We start from the raw sequence: 20,926 nt of genomic DNA on the forward strand, positions 1-20,926 counted from the left end.
AGGGTTTTAACTATTTCTGTGTAGTGTTCCCAATTTTTCTTAGCATAAATCCAATTTATCAAATCACTGACACAGCTGAGGGAAGAACCAGAGACAATTACTTTATAGATAGGGGGGGCGGGGGGGCAGTACATGCACAGCTCAATTTTTCTTCCATAACATGTCTTATTTCAGACTGGTAGAAAGAAAATAATACAAAATACACATTTAGGAGTTTATATTAGTTCAGATTTCTGTTTTAGAAATGTATGCAAAAAGCTCATACTTAGTTAGATAATGCATTACGTGATAATTTAAACAAAACACTTTAAATTTAGTGAAACAAATAATTAATCAACAGGGGAAGTTTCATTGTGACATTTAGTTATAACCTTTACCCTAATCACCTGTAGAGTTTTATTTTTTATCTAAAAATGTAATGAATTTTACAATACATATCTCTAAGGTCCATTTTTTCAAAATTAATTTTTTATTCTCATTTTCTGAGTCAGAAATCTCCACATCAGTAGCACTTACACCAAACCTTCCAATTTAGTTCCTATCTCTATTCTGAATGTTTTTATCGAGTGGTTTGCTCATATATCATTTTATATAACATTTTATTCCTAAAAATATGGCGAAAATTGATTTTTTTGTATGACTGTCAACAGTATTATAATGATAAAAAGAGATATACAAAATCCCCTCTTTGAAAACCTTTGACTCTAATATGTCAACAGATTAAAAAAGAATTTTGAACCTGGTTTTATTCAGTGTTCAGATTTTTGTTCTGGAAAGTTATGCAAATTAGCACAGATTTAATTAGATAATGTGTTATTTGCATATTTAAACATAACATTCCAGAATAGTTGTAAGACAAAAAATAATTGTTCAATGTTAGTAATGAACTTGGTAAGTTTGATTGCGATATCTATTAGTTAAAAGTTTTACTCTATTAACCTGTAGTGCCTCCCCTAAAATATGTTTCACCATTGTTATACCATAGTTAGTGATCTTACACTCTCTTGCTCTTTCGTGAGTGTTATGACGAAGTGTTTAGGTTTAAACATGAAGTGATGAAAATGATGCATTGGTGTTAAAATTATTTGGAGAATTTCTGTAGCTGTTCAAAAGATAAAAGATCATTGCTTCTTTCCTGTCAGGCATTTGTTAAAGAGTTTGAGCTGACAGTGGTCCTGACCAAGTCCAGGAGTGGAAGCTTTGGGTTCACCATCTCTCGAAGCAAGCTTGACAACTGCTACTACATACAGGAAATACTGGACAACCCAGCCAAGGCAGACGGACGACTCAGGGCCGGAGACAGGCTCATCACAGTGCGCACAAACACACACATCTGGTTACATTTCTGCACGTTTTTAAACATTCGTTAGAGTATGTGCTGTAAGGGATTCGTTCTTTGTCATTTGTTTCTAGGTAAATGGACATGATGTTACCAGTGTGGCAGATGATGTTGCCATGACAATTCTCAGGTCATCCCCAAGACGATTGAATATGACCCTGGGGAGGGCAGTTACCAACCTGGTGGCCCCGCCTTCCTGTGACAGCCTGCCTGATGTAGTTCTCTACAAGACAGCTTCAGGACAGCTGGGTACATATTTTCACACATTTTAAAGACACACATACATCACCATTATTATCTGATTGTATCTAATATATCTGTGTGTGTGCTCTCCAGGTATAAAGCTGACAGGAGGCATTGGCAGCAAATGGCAGGGCATCTACTGTCTGGAGGTGGTGCCAGGCTCCCCAGCCAGCGAGGAGGGCAGCGTCCAACCCAATGACAAGATCCTCTACATCTGTGGCAGGTGCACCCTGGGAATGTCCCTGGAGGATGCAGTGAAAGCCTGTGAGATCGCCCCTCGTAAAGTTAAGCTCAAAATCATCAGGTAGGTGCCATCATAGGCTTGAAAAATAGACACTGAAATAGGTTTGTCTCTTTGAATGACTTTACTGTTTGTCTGTCACAGAGAAGACCAGCCGGTGACCCCCAAGGCGAAGTGGAACGGTAAGGGCCTCTGAAGGATTTATGGGATGGTTCACCTGCTTGAGTTAACACAAGGACCATAAACAGGGGGGGTTAGGTTATTATATGCACTGATGGATTGCTTAGAAACCAGATATGTTTGTGCTCAACTGACAATGATGAGAAGTTCAATCATTACCAGAAAGTGTTCTAAGTTCTGGGAAGACACGTAATTAGTGATTTTTTTTTTTTTTTTAGATTGAGCATGTGTTACGTAAAATAATTGTTTCCATGCACAATCTATGGTAGCGCATTTATTAACAAGTTTTTCTCTTGTAGGTCTGTTTGACTGGAAAAAGGACAGGAAGTTCTTCGCCCGTTTCGAAGAGCCCGTCTCTCCAGAAAAAATCTCTCCTACTGAAGATGGTAAGTTTCTTCTCCTCCGAACTCTCGCATGTTCTTTCAGCGCCATAACTGGTTCCCTTTCACCCTTTTGCTTGTTGCGCCTTTGTCTGCGTGAAGCCGGAGCTCGGTGCTGAAAGATAGTTCTCTTTGCAGCTGCGTGTGTGTGTGTGTCTGTGTCTGTGTGTGTCCGTGTGTGTGTGTGATCTGAATGCTGACAGACAGATCCTGGGCTCTCACAGCAGGATTAATAATTAGCAAGCCTCAGGCCCTCCACTGGTGTATTGGACTGCAGGGCTGTAGCCATCATACACACACATTTACACACACACAGTGCCATACAGCCAGTGGTCCACAGGGCAGGTAGCTCAGTTGCTTGGTGACGGTGTATGCAGCGGTAAGGGACAGTGGAGAGGGTCAGTCTGAAAAGATCAGCCTTGTTCACCTGTCATAGAAGAGACGTACCAATCAACACTTCTCTTTCAAAATGGCCGAAGAGGTGGGAGGTTGGTGTGTTTTTTTCTGTGTGTCTGTTTCGGAAATTTCATTGGCTGAAAATGGCTGCATGGATGGAAATTGGTACAGAAGGGAAGCTTAGTGCCGAACTCCAGACGTTTCCCCTCATTTAGCTTGTACATCGCTTTCAAAGGCTTGATCAATATTAATTGAGGATATAATTTGTTATGCAATAACTGGAGTTGTTGTGTCTGCACTGGCTGCTGATTCACTGATGACTCTTCTCGTTTTTTCAGTTGAAGCTGTGTGTAGGACCGGTGGAAATTTCAGATGTCTCTCTATCGCGCAAGAACATGATGTAAGTTTCCAAACATAATATTCATCTTTGTCCGAAAGCTATTTGTTTCTCGTGTACCCCTTTATTTTTGTCGCCTCTTGCTCGCTCTGTGTATTCTTTCTCTTTACCTGCACATCTTTTGAAGTGTTGAAACACACACTGTAACTTGAGTCTACTGTGTGTCAATCTGCGAATGCATTCTCTCCTGGGGGTCACTGTCTGCATGTGTGTATATCTGTCAGGCTTTTTTTTTTTTACACCTGATTCATGCTTTAACAATAGAGAGGCATTTTTTCCCTGCAGAACACAAAGTTTTCCTGTAAATACGCTGGAATAAAACTGACAGAAACTGACCTCAAAGTTTCTCTCTTGCCCTTTTCTCCTCTTGTCCCTTTAGAGTTGCATCATGCAGGTGGAGTTCACAAAACCAGACGGAGGAGGCCTTGGCTTTGCTTTGATCGGGGGAACCAATGGCAGCATGCTCAGAGTGAAGGAAATCTGCTCTGGTGGAGTAGCTGAGCAGGACGGTCGGCTCAGAGTGGGAGATATTCTATTAGAGGTGACAACCTATCACACATCTATGACATCTTGACTGTTTTATGGGGGAAAAAAACCTAATCCTCACTGTGTGTACTCTAGGTAAACGGTGTGATCGTGTCCGGGCTCAGCCACAGTAAGGTGGTGGATATCCTGCGTAAAGCTGAGGGCACTGTACAGCTCACCATCTGCAGAGACATCCTGCCCCTGACCTACTCCGAGTCACCTACACTGCCCAACATGTCTGCTCAGACTGAGGCTATTTTAGCCGAGCAGCCGGCTCCGGTGTCCAGCCCTGATGCCTGCTCCTCACCTGACGTCGTGCTGAATAAGCCGGTTGAACGCCCCCCTGGTACAACTGTCTTTCCTTTGACAATGCATTTTTTGAAGGATAACAGTGTTGAAATACAGGGCTGTGCATGTGCTATTAATATTACTTGAAACTTCACTGGCAAAAGGGTTGACATATATTTTTAAATGTAAGTTTTGATCTGATTAATCACCAAACAATTACCCTATGAAGATATAAACATCTCATTCTGAGGTAATAAATATACCACCATTTTTAAGAAAACATACGTATCATATTGTATTTAATTCCTGCCAATATATCTCCCTAAATCCTACACACTGGACCTTTAAATGCATTCAGAGACTTTGCATCTTGACCTACAACTGGCTTATAAAGACTTGGACTCAGAAACGGCCCTTACTAAATATATGTGTCTTTCTATCTTTGTCTCAGAGGCAACTTCGGATCCTGTGGTCAATCCAGCTGGCGTGTGCATCACCTCACCGCCTCCTCCACCACGGCGATTGACTGTTGTAACAGATGACACTGCGATACAGGTAACATGCACACTAAAAAGCATACATACACAAGTACATGATGTAAACTTCTGTCAACTTACCCCTCCTTACCTCTTTACTAACCTCTACTACTAACATCTTGCTCCTCCTGTCTGTTGTGTCCTCTGGCTGCCTGTCTGTGGAACAGGAGAGCTGTAACAGCACCCCATCTCATCAAGCTTGCTGCCCATCCCTCAATGTCACTGACATGTTGCATGGAGCTACTGACAGGTAGTAACTTCCCAAACTACTCTCCTCTTTTATTGTCTACTTATATCCTCCCTCTTCCTCCCTTCTCCACCTCCTCCTCCTCCTCCTCCTGCTGCTTCTTCTTTTGTTTTGGTCTGCTGGAATTCCAGTGTTGTGGCCACAAGGAGGCAGCAGAGAGCAATAAATAAAACACCACCCTGGGAGAAGTGCTGTTGCTTAAGGGCCGTGAACCCCAGTGAGACAAAATTAGTTTAACAGTTAGGAAGTGTTTAGTTTTATTCTCTGTAGCCTCGGAACAAGAAGTACGGTAGAAAATATTTTAGCCTTTTGTCTATACTGTATTTTAGGTGGAAAAGTCGCAGGGAAAGGAAGCTCAGCCTTGCATGATTTCAGCCGCTCCTACCGAAGAGTAAAAATGGTCTGGTCTCACCCCTGCCCCCTGACTCCCCCAGGAAACAAATTGTGACCAAACTTTTGGACCAGTCCTGCAAAGACATCCGGAAAACCCAGTCAGACGGCTGGAGCAGCGAAGAGGAAGATGACGTATTTGAGGCCACCAGTCGGGAAATGACCTCACCCCAAACAGGTGTCTATTCCTTTACCTCTATGCTGATGTGTCAGAGGGGAAATTGCATCCATACTGAGCCATACTAGCTACTCTTATCCTCTTCTCTTGTTTCCTCAGGCCCACCCATAGTGTCAGAGGAGGAACTGGCCAGTTTAGCTCTCATTAGTCCCTCTAAGACCAGCCAGTACTCAGGCTCCAGGGTCAAAGCTCTCATCCAGATTCTGCAGCATCAACTGGACCAGCAGGAACTGGTCAAAGAGTTCATGGTGTGTATGTGTTGTGGACAAAATAGTTAGTTCATAGTTGTAAAACTGCCTTCAAGGTATGGCAGGTAACTTTTATAAAAATAAGTTTTTGTCGTATTTGCTGAAACTGTCACTATATCCAGACAGCAGTACACGAGACAGTGAAAAAAATCATGTTTCTCTGCCTTGTAGTGTTTCTTTTTTCTTTTAAGATATTTTTTGGGGCATTTTAGCCTTTAATTGATAGGACAGACGAGTGTGAAGGGGGGAGAGAGGGGGAGTGACATGCAGCAAGGGGCCAAGGGAATCGAACCCGGGCTGCTGCGGCAACAGCCTTGTATTTGGGGCGCCTGCTCTATCCACTAAGCCACTGACGCCCCCCTTGTAGTGTTCCTAATGGTATGTGCAAGAATCCATCACACTGAATGAAAATGACCAATCAGAGCCGAGGAGTCTCTATCGCAGCTGTCAATCACGTTAATCAGGGCTCATAAATCGTGGCCAAACTAGGCAGCGCTGATCAAATATGAATAAGTGCATTGCCTATTTCTCGCCGCAAATGTTTTCAGAAACATACATAATATATATATATTTTTTTTTTTTTTTAACTTCATTTTTCAAGCCCATTTTCAAACACACCTTATTTGCTTTTTAGTTTACAATTTATTGTAAAAAATAAAAATCAGTCGGTGAAAAGGAAAATATGAAAGATATAAACAACCAATACATTCACAGTATAATAACGATACAGGAAAAAAAAGGAAAAAAAATAATAACTAAATCGTTAAAAAAATATGTGGGCTAACTAATATCTCATAACTGTACACATTTTTATACATTGAATACAATGACAGCATCGTTACATTCTCCCATCCTCTATAAGCCACCTTTCCTCAAGCACATCCTCCCTATTCCTTATTTTGTGAGTCACTTTCTCCATGAACTTTATCTCTTCAATCATACTTTTCCATTTCATTACATCTGGTGGGTCAGCTTTTTTTCCCACCTTTTGGTTATCTGTTTTAATGCTGTGATTCTCAAGATTCTGAATAGGTATTTTTCATCTTGACTAAGAGTAGCTGGAGGTTTTCCCAAAAAGATATGCTCTACTTTTAAATACAGAGGTTTTGAATATGTATTTAATACTTTACACAGAAACATATATTAGTGTACTGTTTAGCTGTAAAATGAGAACGTTTGCTTCAGCCGGTGGGCGGTGTTTGGTTTTGGCTTGACTGTTTTTAACATGGCAGTAGGGTCACAAACTTTCACATTTTACAGCTAAGCAGCGCTGCCTAGTTTGACAGTTGACCACAGTTTACGAGCAGTGACTGACATGATTGACAACTGCGTTAGAGACACTCTAACAGAGCTGATTGGTTGTTTTCATTCAGCCGCGGTGGATCTTTCACATGCCATTAGAAGCACTACGAGAAGGAGGAGCAACATGATTTTTTTTACAGATTATCTGTCTCATGCACTGCAGTCTGGATGTAGTGACACTTTCAGCAAATATGACAAAAAGTTATTTTAATAAAAGTTATCATTGACAGCTCTAACATATGGTAAAATTACATGTTGACCAGTTAATGTGCCATTTAACCTTTTACCACATTGATCCTGCAATAAGAACCGTACAGAGTTTATTATAATTTACTACTCTTTGACACACTGAGAGAAAATTAGAGGTGTAGACAGATACACACATCCATGCTGTGATTATTAAAACACTGCAGTTTTAGACTATTTTTATGGACAGACATACAATAATCCAGCTGCACTATTTTAAGTGTTAACATTTTCTTTTTGTTACTGTGCTCATGTTGGTCATTTCAGACTCTGGAGCATCTGAAGCCCTCTGACAACTGCCTGGTTGGAAAAGCCCCTGAGAACAGAGATAAGAACCGCTACAGAGACATCCTACCCTGTAAGTCTGAGAGAGGACTTGTGTAAACTTTTACTTTCTCCTGGCCGAGTCTCAACTTTTACTTTCTCCATTTGTTCAAACCCATGCGCTTCATTTTATGTTCCCCTATTGGAGTTTTTTATTGGCGAGCAAAAGCTTGTAAAAACCTGGATACTCACAGACTTGGCATTTACAGGAGAGCCTGTTTGTTAGCACTTTTCTTAGCTGCTGACTTTAAGGACTTTAGTGAAAGGAGTGGAGAAGATGTTTGTTTACAGCATTTTAGTGATGTCTGCGCAACAAATCATTCCCTACATTAGCATCAGTAATTCACTGGAGACGCACTTATAATCTCCTCGGAGTCAGCCAAGTATGTGATGATGAAGAAGGTGTCATTTGTTACCAACCTTGTAATTATCTGGGATTTATATTTTTAATAAAGGAAGCTGCATCAGGAGAAAATAATATTAGAGGATGTATTAATAATGAACTTCAGGGGGCGCATATAGAGAGACAGGATGAAAAAGAGATGTGTGTGTGTGTGTGCGCATGCACCCTGGGGTGTGATGCTTGCTCTGTGGTTAACACTGATGATACTGAAGAATGTGAAAAAGCTGTAAAATAGACACACTCAAGTACACACAAACAGAAGTGTTTACTTCTCTAGCCCTCAGTGTGTCGGGGTGAAAAGGGTCAGAGTTAAAATAAATGAGCATGATGAAAAGGATAGTGACCCCCAGCTGGTTGCTGCCACACCTCACCAATGCCTTGTTGCTGTTTGTGCAAAAGGTCCCGAAAAGACGATCATGTTTTTGACAAATCTGACCCTTTGCTTGTAGCCTTTAACTATTTTATTTAGAAAGTCTGGTTTCCAGTCTGTGGCTTTTTTGACCTCACGAGCAGGAGGTGGGGGACCAACCCAGAAAACATTCCTGACTGCCTTCGGTCTATCACCCCTCTCATCACCAACAAACTTCTTCACAGCGCTGGTTTGTTGAGCCCGACTCCAGACCTCAGGGCTGTTTACTTGGCTTTATTTACTGTACACTTAGATTGCATGCTTTTGGCAGAACAACAAGGTAGCAGTGTTTGTTGTTTATGATCAAGGCATGAATGGATTTATCCAGCATCGAGAAAACGTAAGGAATGTCTGCCTGTGGTCTTTGTTGGAGGACGCTGCTGTAATTAGTTCATTTCAGTTATGAATTAAAGCAGTGATGCATGCACACACACAGAAAGTTTAGGTTTTTTTTCTCTTTTTCCTTCCCATATAGATGATGAAACCCGTGTTGCCATTGGAGACAACCAGGACTACATCAACGCCAGCTACATCCGCATGCAAGTAGGCGATGAACAGTTCTTCTACATCTCCTGTCAGGGCCCTCTGCCTTCCACAGTGCCAGCCTTCTGGCAGATGATCTGGGAGAACAAATCCGACGTCATTGCCATGATGACTCAGGAAGTAGAACGGGGAAGGATCAAATGTCACAAGTACTGGCCAGAGAGGCTGAGCGTGCCTCTGGACACCGGCAGGTACCAGCTTCACCTGGAGAACCAGCAGTACCTGGAGCACTTCCACATCAAGATCATCCGCATGGTGGAGGCAGAGGTAAGAGATTTGTGTCTTCCTATAAAGTCATTAATATTGTGGTTTACTGGAACAATTCTTAAACTTATTGTTGTGGCAGACCGGTGAGACCCATTTCGTCCGTCACCTGAAGTTCACACACTGGCCTGACCACGGAGTGCCCAAAAGCTCCGAGCAGCTGGTTCGTTTCATCCGCTACCTGAGGGCGGTGCACCACAAGGGACCAGTCACTGTGCACTGCAGCGCCGGCATCGGACGTACAGGAGTTTTCATCTGCACTGACGTTATCCTCAGCCTCATCGAGAACGATTTGCCTGTAAGTGGAAGACATTTTGTTTGGTTTGCTAATTAGTTTACCATATTTTTGTATTTTTAGCCATGCTAGTGGCATGTTGGTCGGCTGCTCCACCACTTTGGTCCAGACTGAAATATCTCAGCAAATATCAGATGGATGATGTTTTGCACATTTGACTTTTATGGTCCTCATAGGATGGATCCTACTAACTTAGTTAATTCTCTGACTTTTCTTCTTGCGCCAGAGGCAGGTTGACATTTTTGCTTTTTAGTGAAATGTGTCAACTGTCTCTATTTTATGGATTGTCATGGATTTAAGTACAAATATTTGCTTTCCCCACAGACTGATTTGTAATTACTTTTGTGATCTTTTTTTTTGTCAAGTGCAAATTCCTAAAAAGCTAATGGCATTCCCTTCAGCCTAAACTGTACTTTGTGTTTTGTGATTGTCTGCATGCATACAGGAATATATTTTCAGTGAGAAGCACCGCACAGCATAAATGTATGCACATGATTACTGGAAAACTGCTCAGATGTACTTACATCGGTGGTTCCATCAGCTGTTAGTCCAAAGAATGTGCGCTCCCTCGCCTCAGACACAATTTGTCTCTGGACTGCATGTGCCAAAACTTCTAATATTTTGGACGTCCAATTGTTTCTGCGCGGAAGCCACTCATGATTTTCATCAGCTCCATTTTTAGCTGCCATAAAAATCGATCCCAATTTCTACGCCCTCACAGTAGATATCCCTTGTGTCCAAGGAATTTTATGGATATAAAAAGCAGATCCGAAACTTTCTGGTTTCTCTCAGTCTGTTCAGCCTGTCTGCGCTATTGATTAGCTCCTGCTATAGCAAATCTGTCCCCAAGTTTAGCTGACCCTGACCCTTGCTCTTTGACCTGACATGATGACATTGTCACTTGTGATTGGACGAAATAATTCAATTTGCACATTTTAAACACCTTTTTTAAATATTTTTTGTTGCTATGCTGTTTAAAATTTAAAACAAATTTTCAGATAGCCCATGAGTTATGGTAAAATGGCCAGCTACTTACAGATTGTGTCGTTCCACCTCTTGTCAATAGCAGGTGATGATGATTTATAAATGTGAACATGCTAAAAGTAAGACGATGAACATGGTAAGCATTATACCTCCTAAACATAAGTACGTCAGCATCGTCATTGTTAGCATGCTGTCATTAGCAATCAGCTTAAAGCACCACTGTGTCTGAGTACAGCCTCACAGAGCCGCTAGCAGGCTGCAGACTCTTTGTTATTGATATTAGACATAATCTATTTACACATATGTTGTAGTTGTGCCTCACAACCTTCTGTCTCTGTCTTCAGATTAACGTGAGCGACGTCGTAAAAGAGATGAGACTTCAGCGGCATGGGATGATTCAAACCAAGGTCAGTGCCAACAGAAGGGTTAAAGTTCAAAGGTCAAGCTTTTAAAAAATGACCGTTCCCAAAAAGCTAGACGTGCCCTTTGTCTCTCTCATTTCAGGAACAGTACTTCTTCTGCTACAAAGTCTGGTTGGAGGTTTTACAGGCCATTTTACAGCTTCACGGCAACCAGTGGCAACCGGAAAGTCCCCGAGACCACAAAGTAGTTTGAATGTTTCCACCTTCGGTTCACCTACCTGTAAAGCACAGACTGTGTTTGAGTAACCATGTGCGGTCTATCACAGCATTGACTGGTGATACCTTTTTCTTTGGCTGTAGTTAGTTGAGTTAGCTATAATAAGAAACCTGTTCTCCGTTTTGATACTTTGTGTTGAGGAGGCCTATTGTTTAGTTACTTCAACTTTAATGTTTTTTGTTCTTGTATGTGCTCTCGGTGCTGTGATATGTTTAATTTAGGTCACTGAGGTTGTTTTGCCTTTTCAGGCTTAGTGATTTGCCTTCTGTCTCTAGCAACTTTTTTTAAATTTTGTGTCACTATTTGAATGTATCTCATTTGTTTTTCTCCATGTCCTTTAATTTGCAAATGGCATTTATTTTTAACAGTCATGTTGCATGGGATTTAAAATCTGGTAATATTCACATCTTTTATCAGGCAGTCAGTAATGTCATCGAAGTGCACAAGTGAACATATGATCATCATACCAAAGGGAGTATCTGTTTGTAACCTTGATGAGTAGCATTTGATTAAGCATTGTGTTACTATCATTTCATTAAGTGCATTTGTACCCTGGAGAAAAGGGCATTAGCAAAGGAACACCATTGATTTTTCAGTTCATCATCTACAGAAATGAAAAGAATCAAGTGCCTTGGAATGACTCACACCGCTTGCTCCACATTGACCCCGAGCCACTTGCCACAAGCGGTCGGGGACGGAGAGCAAGAAACTGATTTGAGAGCAGCCGGCGGTGGTTAGATTGAACGTGCAGCTTTCAGTCTGTTTGTAGTCTGAGGTGAATGTTTGGTTGATCCAAACCAGAGGAGGATTACATCTCACCTTTTAGTTCCATTGTAACATAGAAACAATGTGAAGTTTGCACACCGCCTGTCAACCTTTTTTTGTTTGTGGGCCCATTTTATACAAAACACGATCACTATGAAAGTCTTACTACGCATAATCACAACTTGCACATCTTGATACAGATAAAGAATGGTTCAGCATAACAAATGTTTGGATGAATTCATAAATTTTCAATTCACTCTTTTAATAAAATTTGGACGAGGCCATAACACTAAATATACAGACTTTTTGTAGAATGTACAAAACTGATTTGAATGTCATTTAAATAATTCGTTCATGAGCTTTTCGGTGTAATTTGTTATGTGGCAACATCCTTTATCTGTATTCCATAGCTATTTTAATACAAACTCAGCCAAAAATGCAAAAAATATTATGAGGTTTACAAACTTTCCATTTTGCCACTTTAGATGTATATGATGTACAAAGCAACACAGCTGCATCTCCGAAAAATAAATCACAGGTCAAAGATGATTTATAGCTGCTGGTTTGAACCTCAACCTTTGGATGTAACTGCTTGTAAGCTTTATTCTTTTAGCTGCTATCTCACACACCAGCTCTCTTATTGCATGCAGACTCTTAAAGTACAGCAGTCTGAGCCTGGAGTTTGGCTGAATGACTTGAACATGATCAAAATGTGGAATGTAACAAAGCAATACTCTCCGAACGAGGGGAGATCAGAATGTCAACCTCTTACCCGATAACATCTTCCAAACTGTTTTGGAGCATGTCGGTAAGACACATGCAGTACTGTACCTTTGCCATGTGGATGGCTACGCAGAGCCATCAGCCTCTGTAGTGTGTATGCAACATCTTTTCATCAATGCTGGTCAGTCAGTTTCCAGTGATGGGTAACCCTCTGTTATGTGCAAGTTCATGTTCTCTTTGAGATCCTGTTGATATGTTTTCTCCTTCAGATCTTGGACAAAAAATATTCTTGAAAGAACAAACAAAAGCACATTTTGCATTCATCTGTGAAAATGCATCTTGTACAGTCAAGCAAGTGCTTATGCAATAGCATTGTGAAATGTAATAACCCTTAATTGCACAACTGCTTATTTATGCTGAATTAATATCTTGTCACTGTACCAGCCACTATGTAACCAATATCTGAGAACAATGTAATACCTCTCTCTTTAATTAAAAACTATTCTGAAACTTGTTTGCATGTTATACGGCACGTTTTGCCCCCTGACTCTGAACACAACATAACTCTACTTGAACAACGGAGCAAGAGCAGCAGAGCGGGTTTTCCCTGACGGCACACACAGAACAGAGAGCCGGAGGCGGCCCTAAATCTAATTCCACTGAGCCCCCTCTCCACTTTTACTGCAGGGTATACTCCCTCTCGGGTTTTACTGCAGGGTAAATAAGCTGGTCTCACAGGGGTCTTTGTGACAGCATGGAAACCCCTGGAAACACACTGCACGCTCCGCACACATATAAACCTGACGCTGGGGGAAGCCACGGCTGCAGATTTACTCCCTCACCTTCTCTCTCTCTCTTTCTCTGTCTGCTCCCACTGCCCTTGGGCACTATCTCTATAAGCGCCCCCCTCACACACAAACCCCGAGTCACCCACCCTCCTCTTTCTCCTCGCTCCCCAACTCAGACCTTGTTATTGCTGTAAGTTATGGCAGGAACGACAGCAACTCGGTTATTCAAGGGCCATTCCCATTTACGGTTGTATCATTATATTAAACAGTTGTCCTTTGAATTTCAAACCACAAGACCAGGGAAGAATTACTGACAGGCTCTACAACTCAGTGGTGATACTGAAGAGAAGGAAGAGTGATAACTGAATATCTGAGCTGATAACAGCAGTATTAGCGGCATCCAAGCAAGGACCAGAGTGGAATATCTTCTATACAGTAAGGCCTAACAACAGCCTCAGGAGGAAGTCAAGAGATGGGAACAAAGTTGGTGGTAAAGTCATTAACAGGAGGCCGCTCAGTCAGAGAGTGTGATTTAAAGGCCTGAGGAACGTGTAGAAATGAGCTCATATGCTCTCGGTAAATCCTCCTGCTCTCTGCTGGGCTCACAGTGCAACACAGACACAAGCCTGTTTTCTTATTCACTGTGTACTGATTAAAAATAGCACACAAATTATGTGCTGCCGCAAACTACCTCCACACACACACACACACACACATGCATACACACACATACCCTCCACCCCCTTCTAATGCTGAGCCCATCCTCCTTCACTGTCAGATTTCACCTTGAAGTCTTGGTAAGACTTTAAGAATGATCCTGTGTTTTGTGTGTGACTGATGCAGCAAAAATCACTTGAACCTTAATGTTTTGTTTCATTTCACACAGCACAACACTTTCACACACATATATATTGAATATCGTTTTGTTTCAACACCTCACTGAAGCTGCAGCTTACACAGGGTGAAATAGTCACGTCCAAACATTTTATGGCTGAAACATTGCACACACACTTTGGGATCCTGACTAGAATTTAAGATAAAAGTTCTGTGGGTTAAGATAAGGTCTGGGTGCACACCATACATTTATCATAATGATTCCCCTGAGAGGTCTTTTAGGTTTGAAGAGGTTAAGTATGATCCCCCCCCCGACGGCAGCTAAGCTCAAGAGGGCTGAGAATTATTACCCTACAGGATGCTTGCAAAACAGGCCCCGTCATAGGCCATTTAGATTCTCAGAAAAACACAGGGATAAATTCCAGCTTGGGTTATCTGATAAAGCAGCAAGATTAAACTGGAGCTGATAAAAGAGAACCATCAGAGACCAGAGAGCATTCATGGAGGCTGATGATAAGGTTGGCTACAGTAAGGGTTGGTGTTGAGCAGCACAGTTGCCAGAATGAAATGTTAGCATTGTATGTTTCTGTGAACGACGGATATGTTACATGTGTATGTTTTATATGTATCAAATCAACATTTCTAAAGTGATCAAATTACATCTATATGAGCTGAGTTTCTCATCACGAGGAGGAAGGGATGGTGGATGATGTGAGTTTTACGTCAAACAGCAGACAGCAGCAGATCACTATTGAAGACTAACGAACAACAATTTTTATTTTCAGTGAGACATAAGATAATTGCCAGCCATGTTTTTGGTGACAAAAGCTGATATTTTTTAACCAGAAATTGGGACATTTTCTATCATATTTATGGCAACAAAAGCAGGCACTTTTTGACAACACATCACAACATTTCCAGTCGTGTTTGTGGCAACAAAAGCAGACATGTTTTTAAAAGATATTGGGACATTTCCAGTCGTGCTTAACGCAACAAAACCAGCTATTTTCTATAGACAGTCAGGATATTTTCAGGCAAGTTTGTGGTGACACGAGCAGATATTTTTTTACAAGAATTCGGGACTTTTCCAGTCATGTTAATGGCAGCAAAAGTGGGTACTTTTTGATAACATGTCAGAACATTTCCAACCATTTTTGTGGTATCAAAACTGGGTATTTTCTAAAGAAGTTCAGAACATTTTCAGGTGAGTTTGTGGCGTTAAAATCGGGTAATTTCTAACAAGAGTTTGGGACATTTCCAGCCATGTTTGTAGGGCCAAAAGCGGGTATTTTAAACCAAAGCATAATGCTTTCTTAACCCTAACCAAGTGGTTTTTGAACCTAAACCTAATAAATAAAACATAAAACATAAAACATAAAACTGAAATGTAAAGAAACGTGAAGTTTCAACATATCTGCTACTGAATGTACGAATGTAACAAATCTGTGGTACAATGCCAACATTTATTCTGGCAATTTTGTTGCTCTGAGAGGGCCTCACAATTGAGAAATACTTTATTAACATATCCTTCCAGTAAAGCAAATGTTATATTGGTAACACAGTTTCACATGTTAGAAATGTATCATCACATGTGAAAAGGTTTTCTTGAGGGATGATAACTTGACATGTAATACATGAAACTCTTCACGTGAAACAGTGTTTCATGTATCCCACTGGGTTTTACATCATTCATCTGTTTTAAATCTGTATATCTGAGGAAAATATCTGACTCTTTAGCTGCTAACTGATTCACTTTGTCCACCAGCTAGTTGGTTACCGTGTCTGCCTTCTGTTTGGTGCTGAAAAGGTGGCGCATAATCAGTTTTCAGAGCTCTTTTTCTGAAAACAGCTGCCTGCTGCTGCCAAAAGTGATGCTATAACAGTGGTGAGAGTGAATCAACCCAGTGAAAGAGCCCAAAGCACTCCTCAAGGATTCCCCATCCTCCAGATACTTACTGTATGACACTACGGGAACTGAACTGAACTCTGTCTATATTCCAAAATGTGGTATTTGATTGAGTTTCAAGCAGTAAAATAAATGAGCATTAATGTGTTTTTCTGAGTTGTTGTGCCCTTTGTAAGTCGACCCCACCGGCTCCTCTGTGATGACAGCCCACTGACAGAGACACAGAGAGCCATTCATCCCCTCTCTGAGCAGAATGTCACTTTTGTGGCTTTCCAGACTTTCAGAAACCACAGACTTGTCAAAGGAAGCCGATTATGATTACGGTCTCCTCTTGTATGTTCACTTGTAATTATCTTAAGTTGGTTATGTAAAGGGTTAGCTGGGCTCGCCATTGGTTTTTCTGCGGTGAGCTGCGAGTGGGGTTTGGAATTACATCCAGCGGTGCTTTGTGAAAAGGACTGAATTTTCGGAGAATGTTATAACGAGTGATTTTGTGTCATTTTCTGGTCTGTTCTATTGTGTCTGGTTAAAATACAACACGAGACAATCCAACCACCGCATCATGACACGTTACAGCTTGTTCTGTAATCGTTTTGTTTTAGAAGTCCATATGTCAGTCATGTATTCAGTAAGTAAATCCAGCAGTGGATTTTCCAAAGGCCACACAGACAGATCTTTTGTGTCAAAGAGTCAAGTTTGTGTTCACTTTATTTGCTAAGAGACGAGTTGTTGAGTTCTGTAGATCTTTGCAAATCTCATTGCAACAAGAGACTGGCCAGGAGGGCAGGATAAAAACTGTTTTACATCAACTAATACAAGACAGACAACATGATCAGGCTAAAAGACTGTCACATATGATGTAAATGATACCTCAGAATTTGCTTTTACTCCAATAGCAAGTGATGCCAGAGCCATAATGACCAATGACAACGCTAATACTTGTCAAGACCTTGTTTTATGTAAGCTCAGACAGACATCGCCCTAAGTGCTAGCTGACTGTAGTGTAATATCCAGGTCCTGATAATGTTAGGATGCAGCAAATGGATGCTGAACATAGCGGAGCATGTTTCTCTATAATAAGCCTCAGCCTGCCGTTGATTTATTTTTAATCACGCAGCTGCATCAGAGGCAAATAGCAACCGAGCTATTTATTTATCCCTCTCAAAGGCCGGAGAAGTTGAACAATATTGTATTTTGGGTGTTTGGTTTGGTTGTGTGCTCTGGAGTCCATCGACAAAACTCAGGAAAAGCCTTTTTCCACGGCCATAATTCGCTGTAATTATCATGTGACCTCTCCAAGCAGCCAGAGTAAATGAGCACCTGTCAGCGGGCATAAACTTTGGTTTTGCTGATGCTCTGTACAGGAGGGAACAACGGTATGTGACACACAACTACTTTGGTAACCAGAGACAAATAATAAATTCAAAATCTGCTAAACATAGGATGAATGAGGTGCTCATGTGCTTAATCCTATTTTAACTGTCTCTTGAGGTTAACTGTTATAAACAGTTTGTCATGTGATAGGGATCTGTGATTAAATGGAGGACGGACAGCAGTACAGAAATTGCAGAGTGCAGCAGAAGGCCCCCTTTGTGAACTGAATGGTCTGTGTCACTGAGTGGCAAGGACGATCTTCTCTTTGTCAAACTCCCTCCTAAATCACGCGCCACATCAGAGCAAGGTTGATTAACACCTGCTTTCAATTAAGTGACTTTCTCATCAAGCTCTGGTTGGAAACAGGAAAAAAAAAAGCCTCACGCCTCGTCACGTCGAAGATGTTCCTGAATTAGAAAGCTATTAAATCAGAGGAGCAGACGCACGCCGTTGCGAGGGGTGTCGTTTATCTTCATTTGAGCGGGCCCTCCATGATCATCTCCACAGGGGCGGCTAATTGAAAAAGGGCTTCAGAAATGCGATTGTTAGCAGCGATAATAATTTATTACTCTCAGCTTGTGGAGTCCTGGGAGTCATTTGTATTCATTAGTGTAAATTCAAATTATGTTTGCGATTAAAATGTGACTTTGACAGGCAGAGGGGCCTCAGACGGGGACAGGCACTGATGAGACCTTTGCTCCGGGTCACTGCCTCCCACATTCGCCTCCTACTAAGTACGCGGCGGAGAAGCCTTCTTTGCCTCACCACCATCAATCTGTGTCTGATTCAAGTTGAGACGTTAGCCTTGATGGCCTCTACTTAGGCGTGTGTGTATGTTCTGAGCACACTCAGTAAGCAAATGAACCTACCTTCTGAAAGACAACACCAATCAGATGCAGGGTAAGACGTGGGCGCTCCCCAGTAAAGAGTCATTTTTCTCCTTTCTCTTCTATTTAGCCGGTGGTCGCTGTTATCAGCAGGAGCGCAGGTTATTATTTGTCATGCCTGACTAATATTGACCAAGCTTTTCTCTAAATGTCAGGCGGTGATTTCTTTGACATCCAAGAGATGGCAGTTAAGTAGGTCAGTGTCACTGTGATGAACATCAACCATGGCGGGTCACTGACTGGGCTGCTCCTCCACTTGCCCGCCTGTCACAAACCACTGAGCCAGAGGAGGCAAAGGAGTTGAGTGCTCCTTTATTGAAGCCCGGTAAATTACTCCAATACAGGCTGTCACCACGTAAAGTGAGGAACTTTATCAGATGTACACTGCCAAAGGTCATATTTTATTGACCTGACAGGTCGCTGGCGGGGACCTGCTGGAAAGGGTGACAAGGCTGGAGCAAAGGATGATGGTTAAGGGCTGTTTGTGTTGGATATGAAAATGTCAAACACGGCAGTTTGGAGGAGAGAGAGGCTTAGATTTTTCAATGTTTTTTTTCTCTATGCTTTTTTTTTTTTTATGAACACAAGCGACATGCAAATATTCTGTGTTAGTAAAAGCTTAGTCCCCATTTGGTGCAGATATTTAAACACATGGGAATGAAACATTGCCTTGGACATATTGTTAAGAAATATATAAAAAAAAATGCTATGCTATGAAAGGCAACCACACACCACTGTCCAAAATAAATAGTAGCAAATGTAGACTTTATCATGAATAAAGACATCAAATTGTAATTGTGAAATTGCCATTATTATTACTACTGGTTCTAGTATTACGTGCTCTGCACCTCTTCCCCCCTCACTCACCCACCTATCCATCCACCCCCTCCCTGATTAAATAGGTGATTACAGCCCTGGCTGTGTCCAAAACCATTTCCTATTCACTATGCACTACATTTACTGTCAATTATTGTAATAAGTATACCTATTTTGAGAGTAATTCAACCAGTCGAAAGGACAATTTTATGGTGTGCATGACACTGAATCCAGAAGTGCATTGCCTTTTACAGATGTGAAGATTTCAATTGTCCAACACCTGTCACAGATGATGACAATGATCCATACATTACCATCCTTCCAATTTAATGCACTCTACTGAGTCAACTATTGACTGTGTGTTACATAAGGCGAAGTGAGTGATTTCAAACAATCTCTGCCTTTTCAAATTTCACTGTGACACAGGGCACACATCTCCCTCAATATTTACAACATGTACATTTGCCCCCCTCAATTAAAACATGAAAGTAGCAATGGACTTTTATTTTGACAAACTTAAAGACATTTAAACCATAAATTGATGCAGAAAAAGCACAAATTGTTGGGGGGGAAAAATGACAGAATGCAGAAAATTAAGTTTTCAGTGCTCAAAAATTTCAAGCAGAGGGCACCTAAGCCCCCTGTTTCATATGTACACCCCTGTTTCTGTGTTAACCTCTTTGTCATATATGCTACTTTACCTGCCTCATATAATCAGAGCCATTCATGGCTGTATGATCATTTCCAGTTGGTGGGGATACCAGTAGATGGAGCTAAGAGGCCTGACTCATTACATTACAATACCTTTTCTGACTCCCCTGAGACCTTTGTTTGAGGTAAAAAGCATTCCTCGCAAACAAATAGCAGTATTCATCAAAAAATCTTCAAGAAGCTGTAATGATGTTGTAAGTTTTTCAATGAACCCTTAAAGAGCTGTGTGTGTTAAGGGGCGTCAGATCAGCCTACGCACACAACAACCCACTATGATTCATCATTACTGTGAGACATCCTCAGCCGACATGGGGCCTACAGAGGGGCATCCATCCCCCTTCCTAAAGCTCTGCAGCATGAAAACAGATTTCCCCTCTCAATTACGCATGAATCACACACTTTAAACGTCATACATTTCTATGCAAACACGGGAAACATGCAAACACACACACACACAACTGTATACCTGTGGAAAATCCCAGAGTTTCCTTCTGACCCTGGTCCACACTTGACACGGGGGACAGGAGCACCAGCTTACATCAATGGAGCTTTTCTCTTAGGTGGAGGGAAACCTCATACACACACACACACAAACACACATGCACGCAGCGTGCACGGGAACACACTCACAGGGCAACCCCCTCACATACTCCCACGCTCCAGCCCTCTGTAAATGTCAGACCGTGGGAGAGAGGGTTTATCTTGGAGCGGTATGGTATTTTTACACCTTTCATTACTGCTTGTCTCACACACACACCCACACACACATGCACACACACACACACACACATTCCTGTACAGGCATTAAAGTGAGGACCGGAACAGTTCCCATTGGGAGTGAGGACCACCCTTTCTGCTATACTTAGAGACAAATTGATCTTACACTTCAACACTAGGTGGCCCCCTAACTCCAGTTTCCACTTCAGATTTTTAAAACATACAAAGGAAAAATACCTTGTGAAAAAGTTTTGTACCATCTTAGTGAGGACTTTTTCATGGGGGCGCTGTTGGGTCCATTTCTGGTCAGACCATTTCTGTTTATAGTTTGTAGTAAGTCTTTGCTCCCTTTTTGTGTTTTACTGTTGACAAATACAATAAGCAGACACCTCAAACTTATCAAATGTA

The 20,926-nt window shown here is 41.5% G+C and overlaps 1 protein-coding gene across 1 annotated transcript in view; it reads left to right on the forward strand.

The window, feature by feature from the left end:
* The window catches only part of ptpn20 (protein tyrosine phosphatase non-receptor type 20), a 33,314-nt gene extending 20,335 nt beyond the window's left edge, over positions 1 to 12,979 (forward strand). The window contains exons 31-47 of the mRNA XM_050070756.1: positions 1,143 to 1,313; positions 1,414 to 1,588; positions 1,676 to 1,886; positions 1,968 to 2,005; positions 2,303 to 2,389; positions 3,118 to 3,179; positions 3,556 to 3,717; positions 3,798 to 4,047; positions 4,441 to 4,544; positions 4,693 to 4,775; positions 5,207 to 5,340; positions 5,440 to 5,588; positions 7,404 to 7,494; positions 8,748 to 9,082; positions 9,162 to 9,377; positions 10,703 to 10,765; positions 10,863 to 12,979. Coding sequence (XP_049926713.1) covers positions 1,143 to 1,313; positions 1,414 to 1,588; positions 1,676 to 1,886; positions 1,968 to 2,005; positions 2,303 to 2,389; positions 3,118 to 3,179; positions 3,556 to 3,717; positions 3,798 to 4,047; positions 4,441 to 4,544; positions 4,693 to 4,775; positions 5,207 to 5,340; positions 5,440 to 5,588; positions 7,404 to 7,494; positions 8,748 to 9,082; positions 9,162 to 9,377; positions 10,703 to 10,765; positions 10,863 to 10,973 — 2,442 coding nt within the window. The 3' untranslated portion in view covers positions 10,974 to 12,979. The remainder of the gene's footprint in view (positions 1 to 1,142; positions 1,314 to 1,413; positions 1,589 to 1,675; positions 1,887 to 1,967; positions 2,006 to 2,302; positions 2,390 to 3,117; positions 3,180 to 3,555; positions 3,718 to 3,797; positions 4,048 to 4,440; positions 4,545 to 4,692; positions 4,776 to 5,206; positions 5,341 to 5,439; positions 5,589 to 7,403; positions 7,495 to 8,747; positions 9,083 to 9,161; positions 9,378 to 10,702; positions 10,766 to 10,862) is intronic.
* Positions 12,980 to 20,926: the final 7,947 nt, after the last annotated feature.

This window comes from Epinephelus moara, chromosome 19, assembly GCF_006386435.1.
Source record: "Epinephelus moara isolate mb chromosome 19, YSFRI_EMoa_1.0, whole genome shotgun sequence".
In the NCBI taxonomy this organism is placed as follows: domain Eukaryota; kingdom Metazoa; phylum Chordata; class Actinopteri; order Perciformes; family Serranidae; genus Epinephelus; species Epinephelus moara.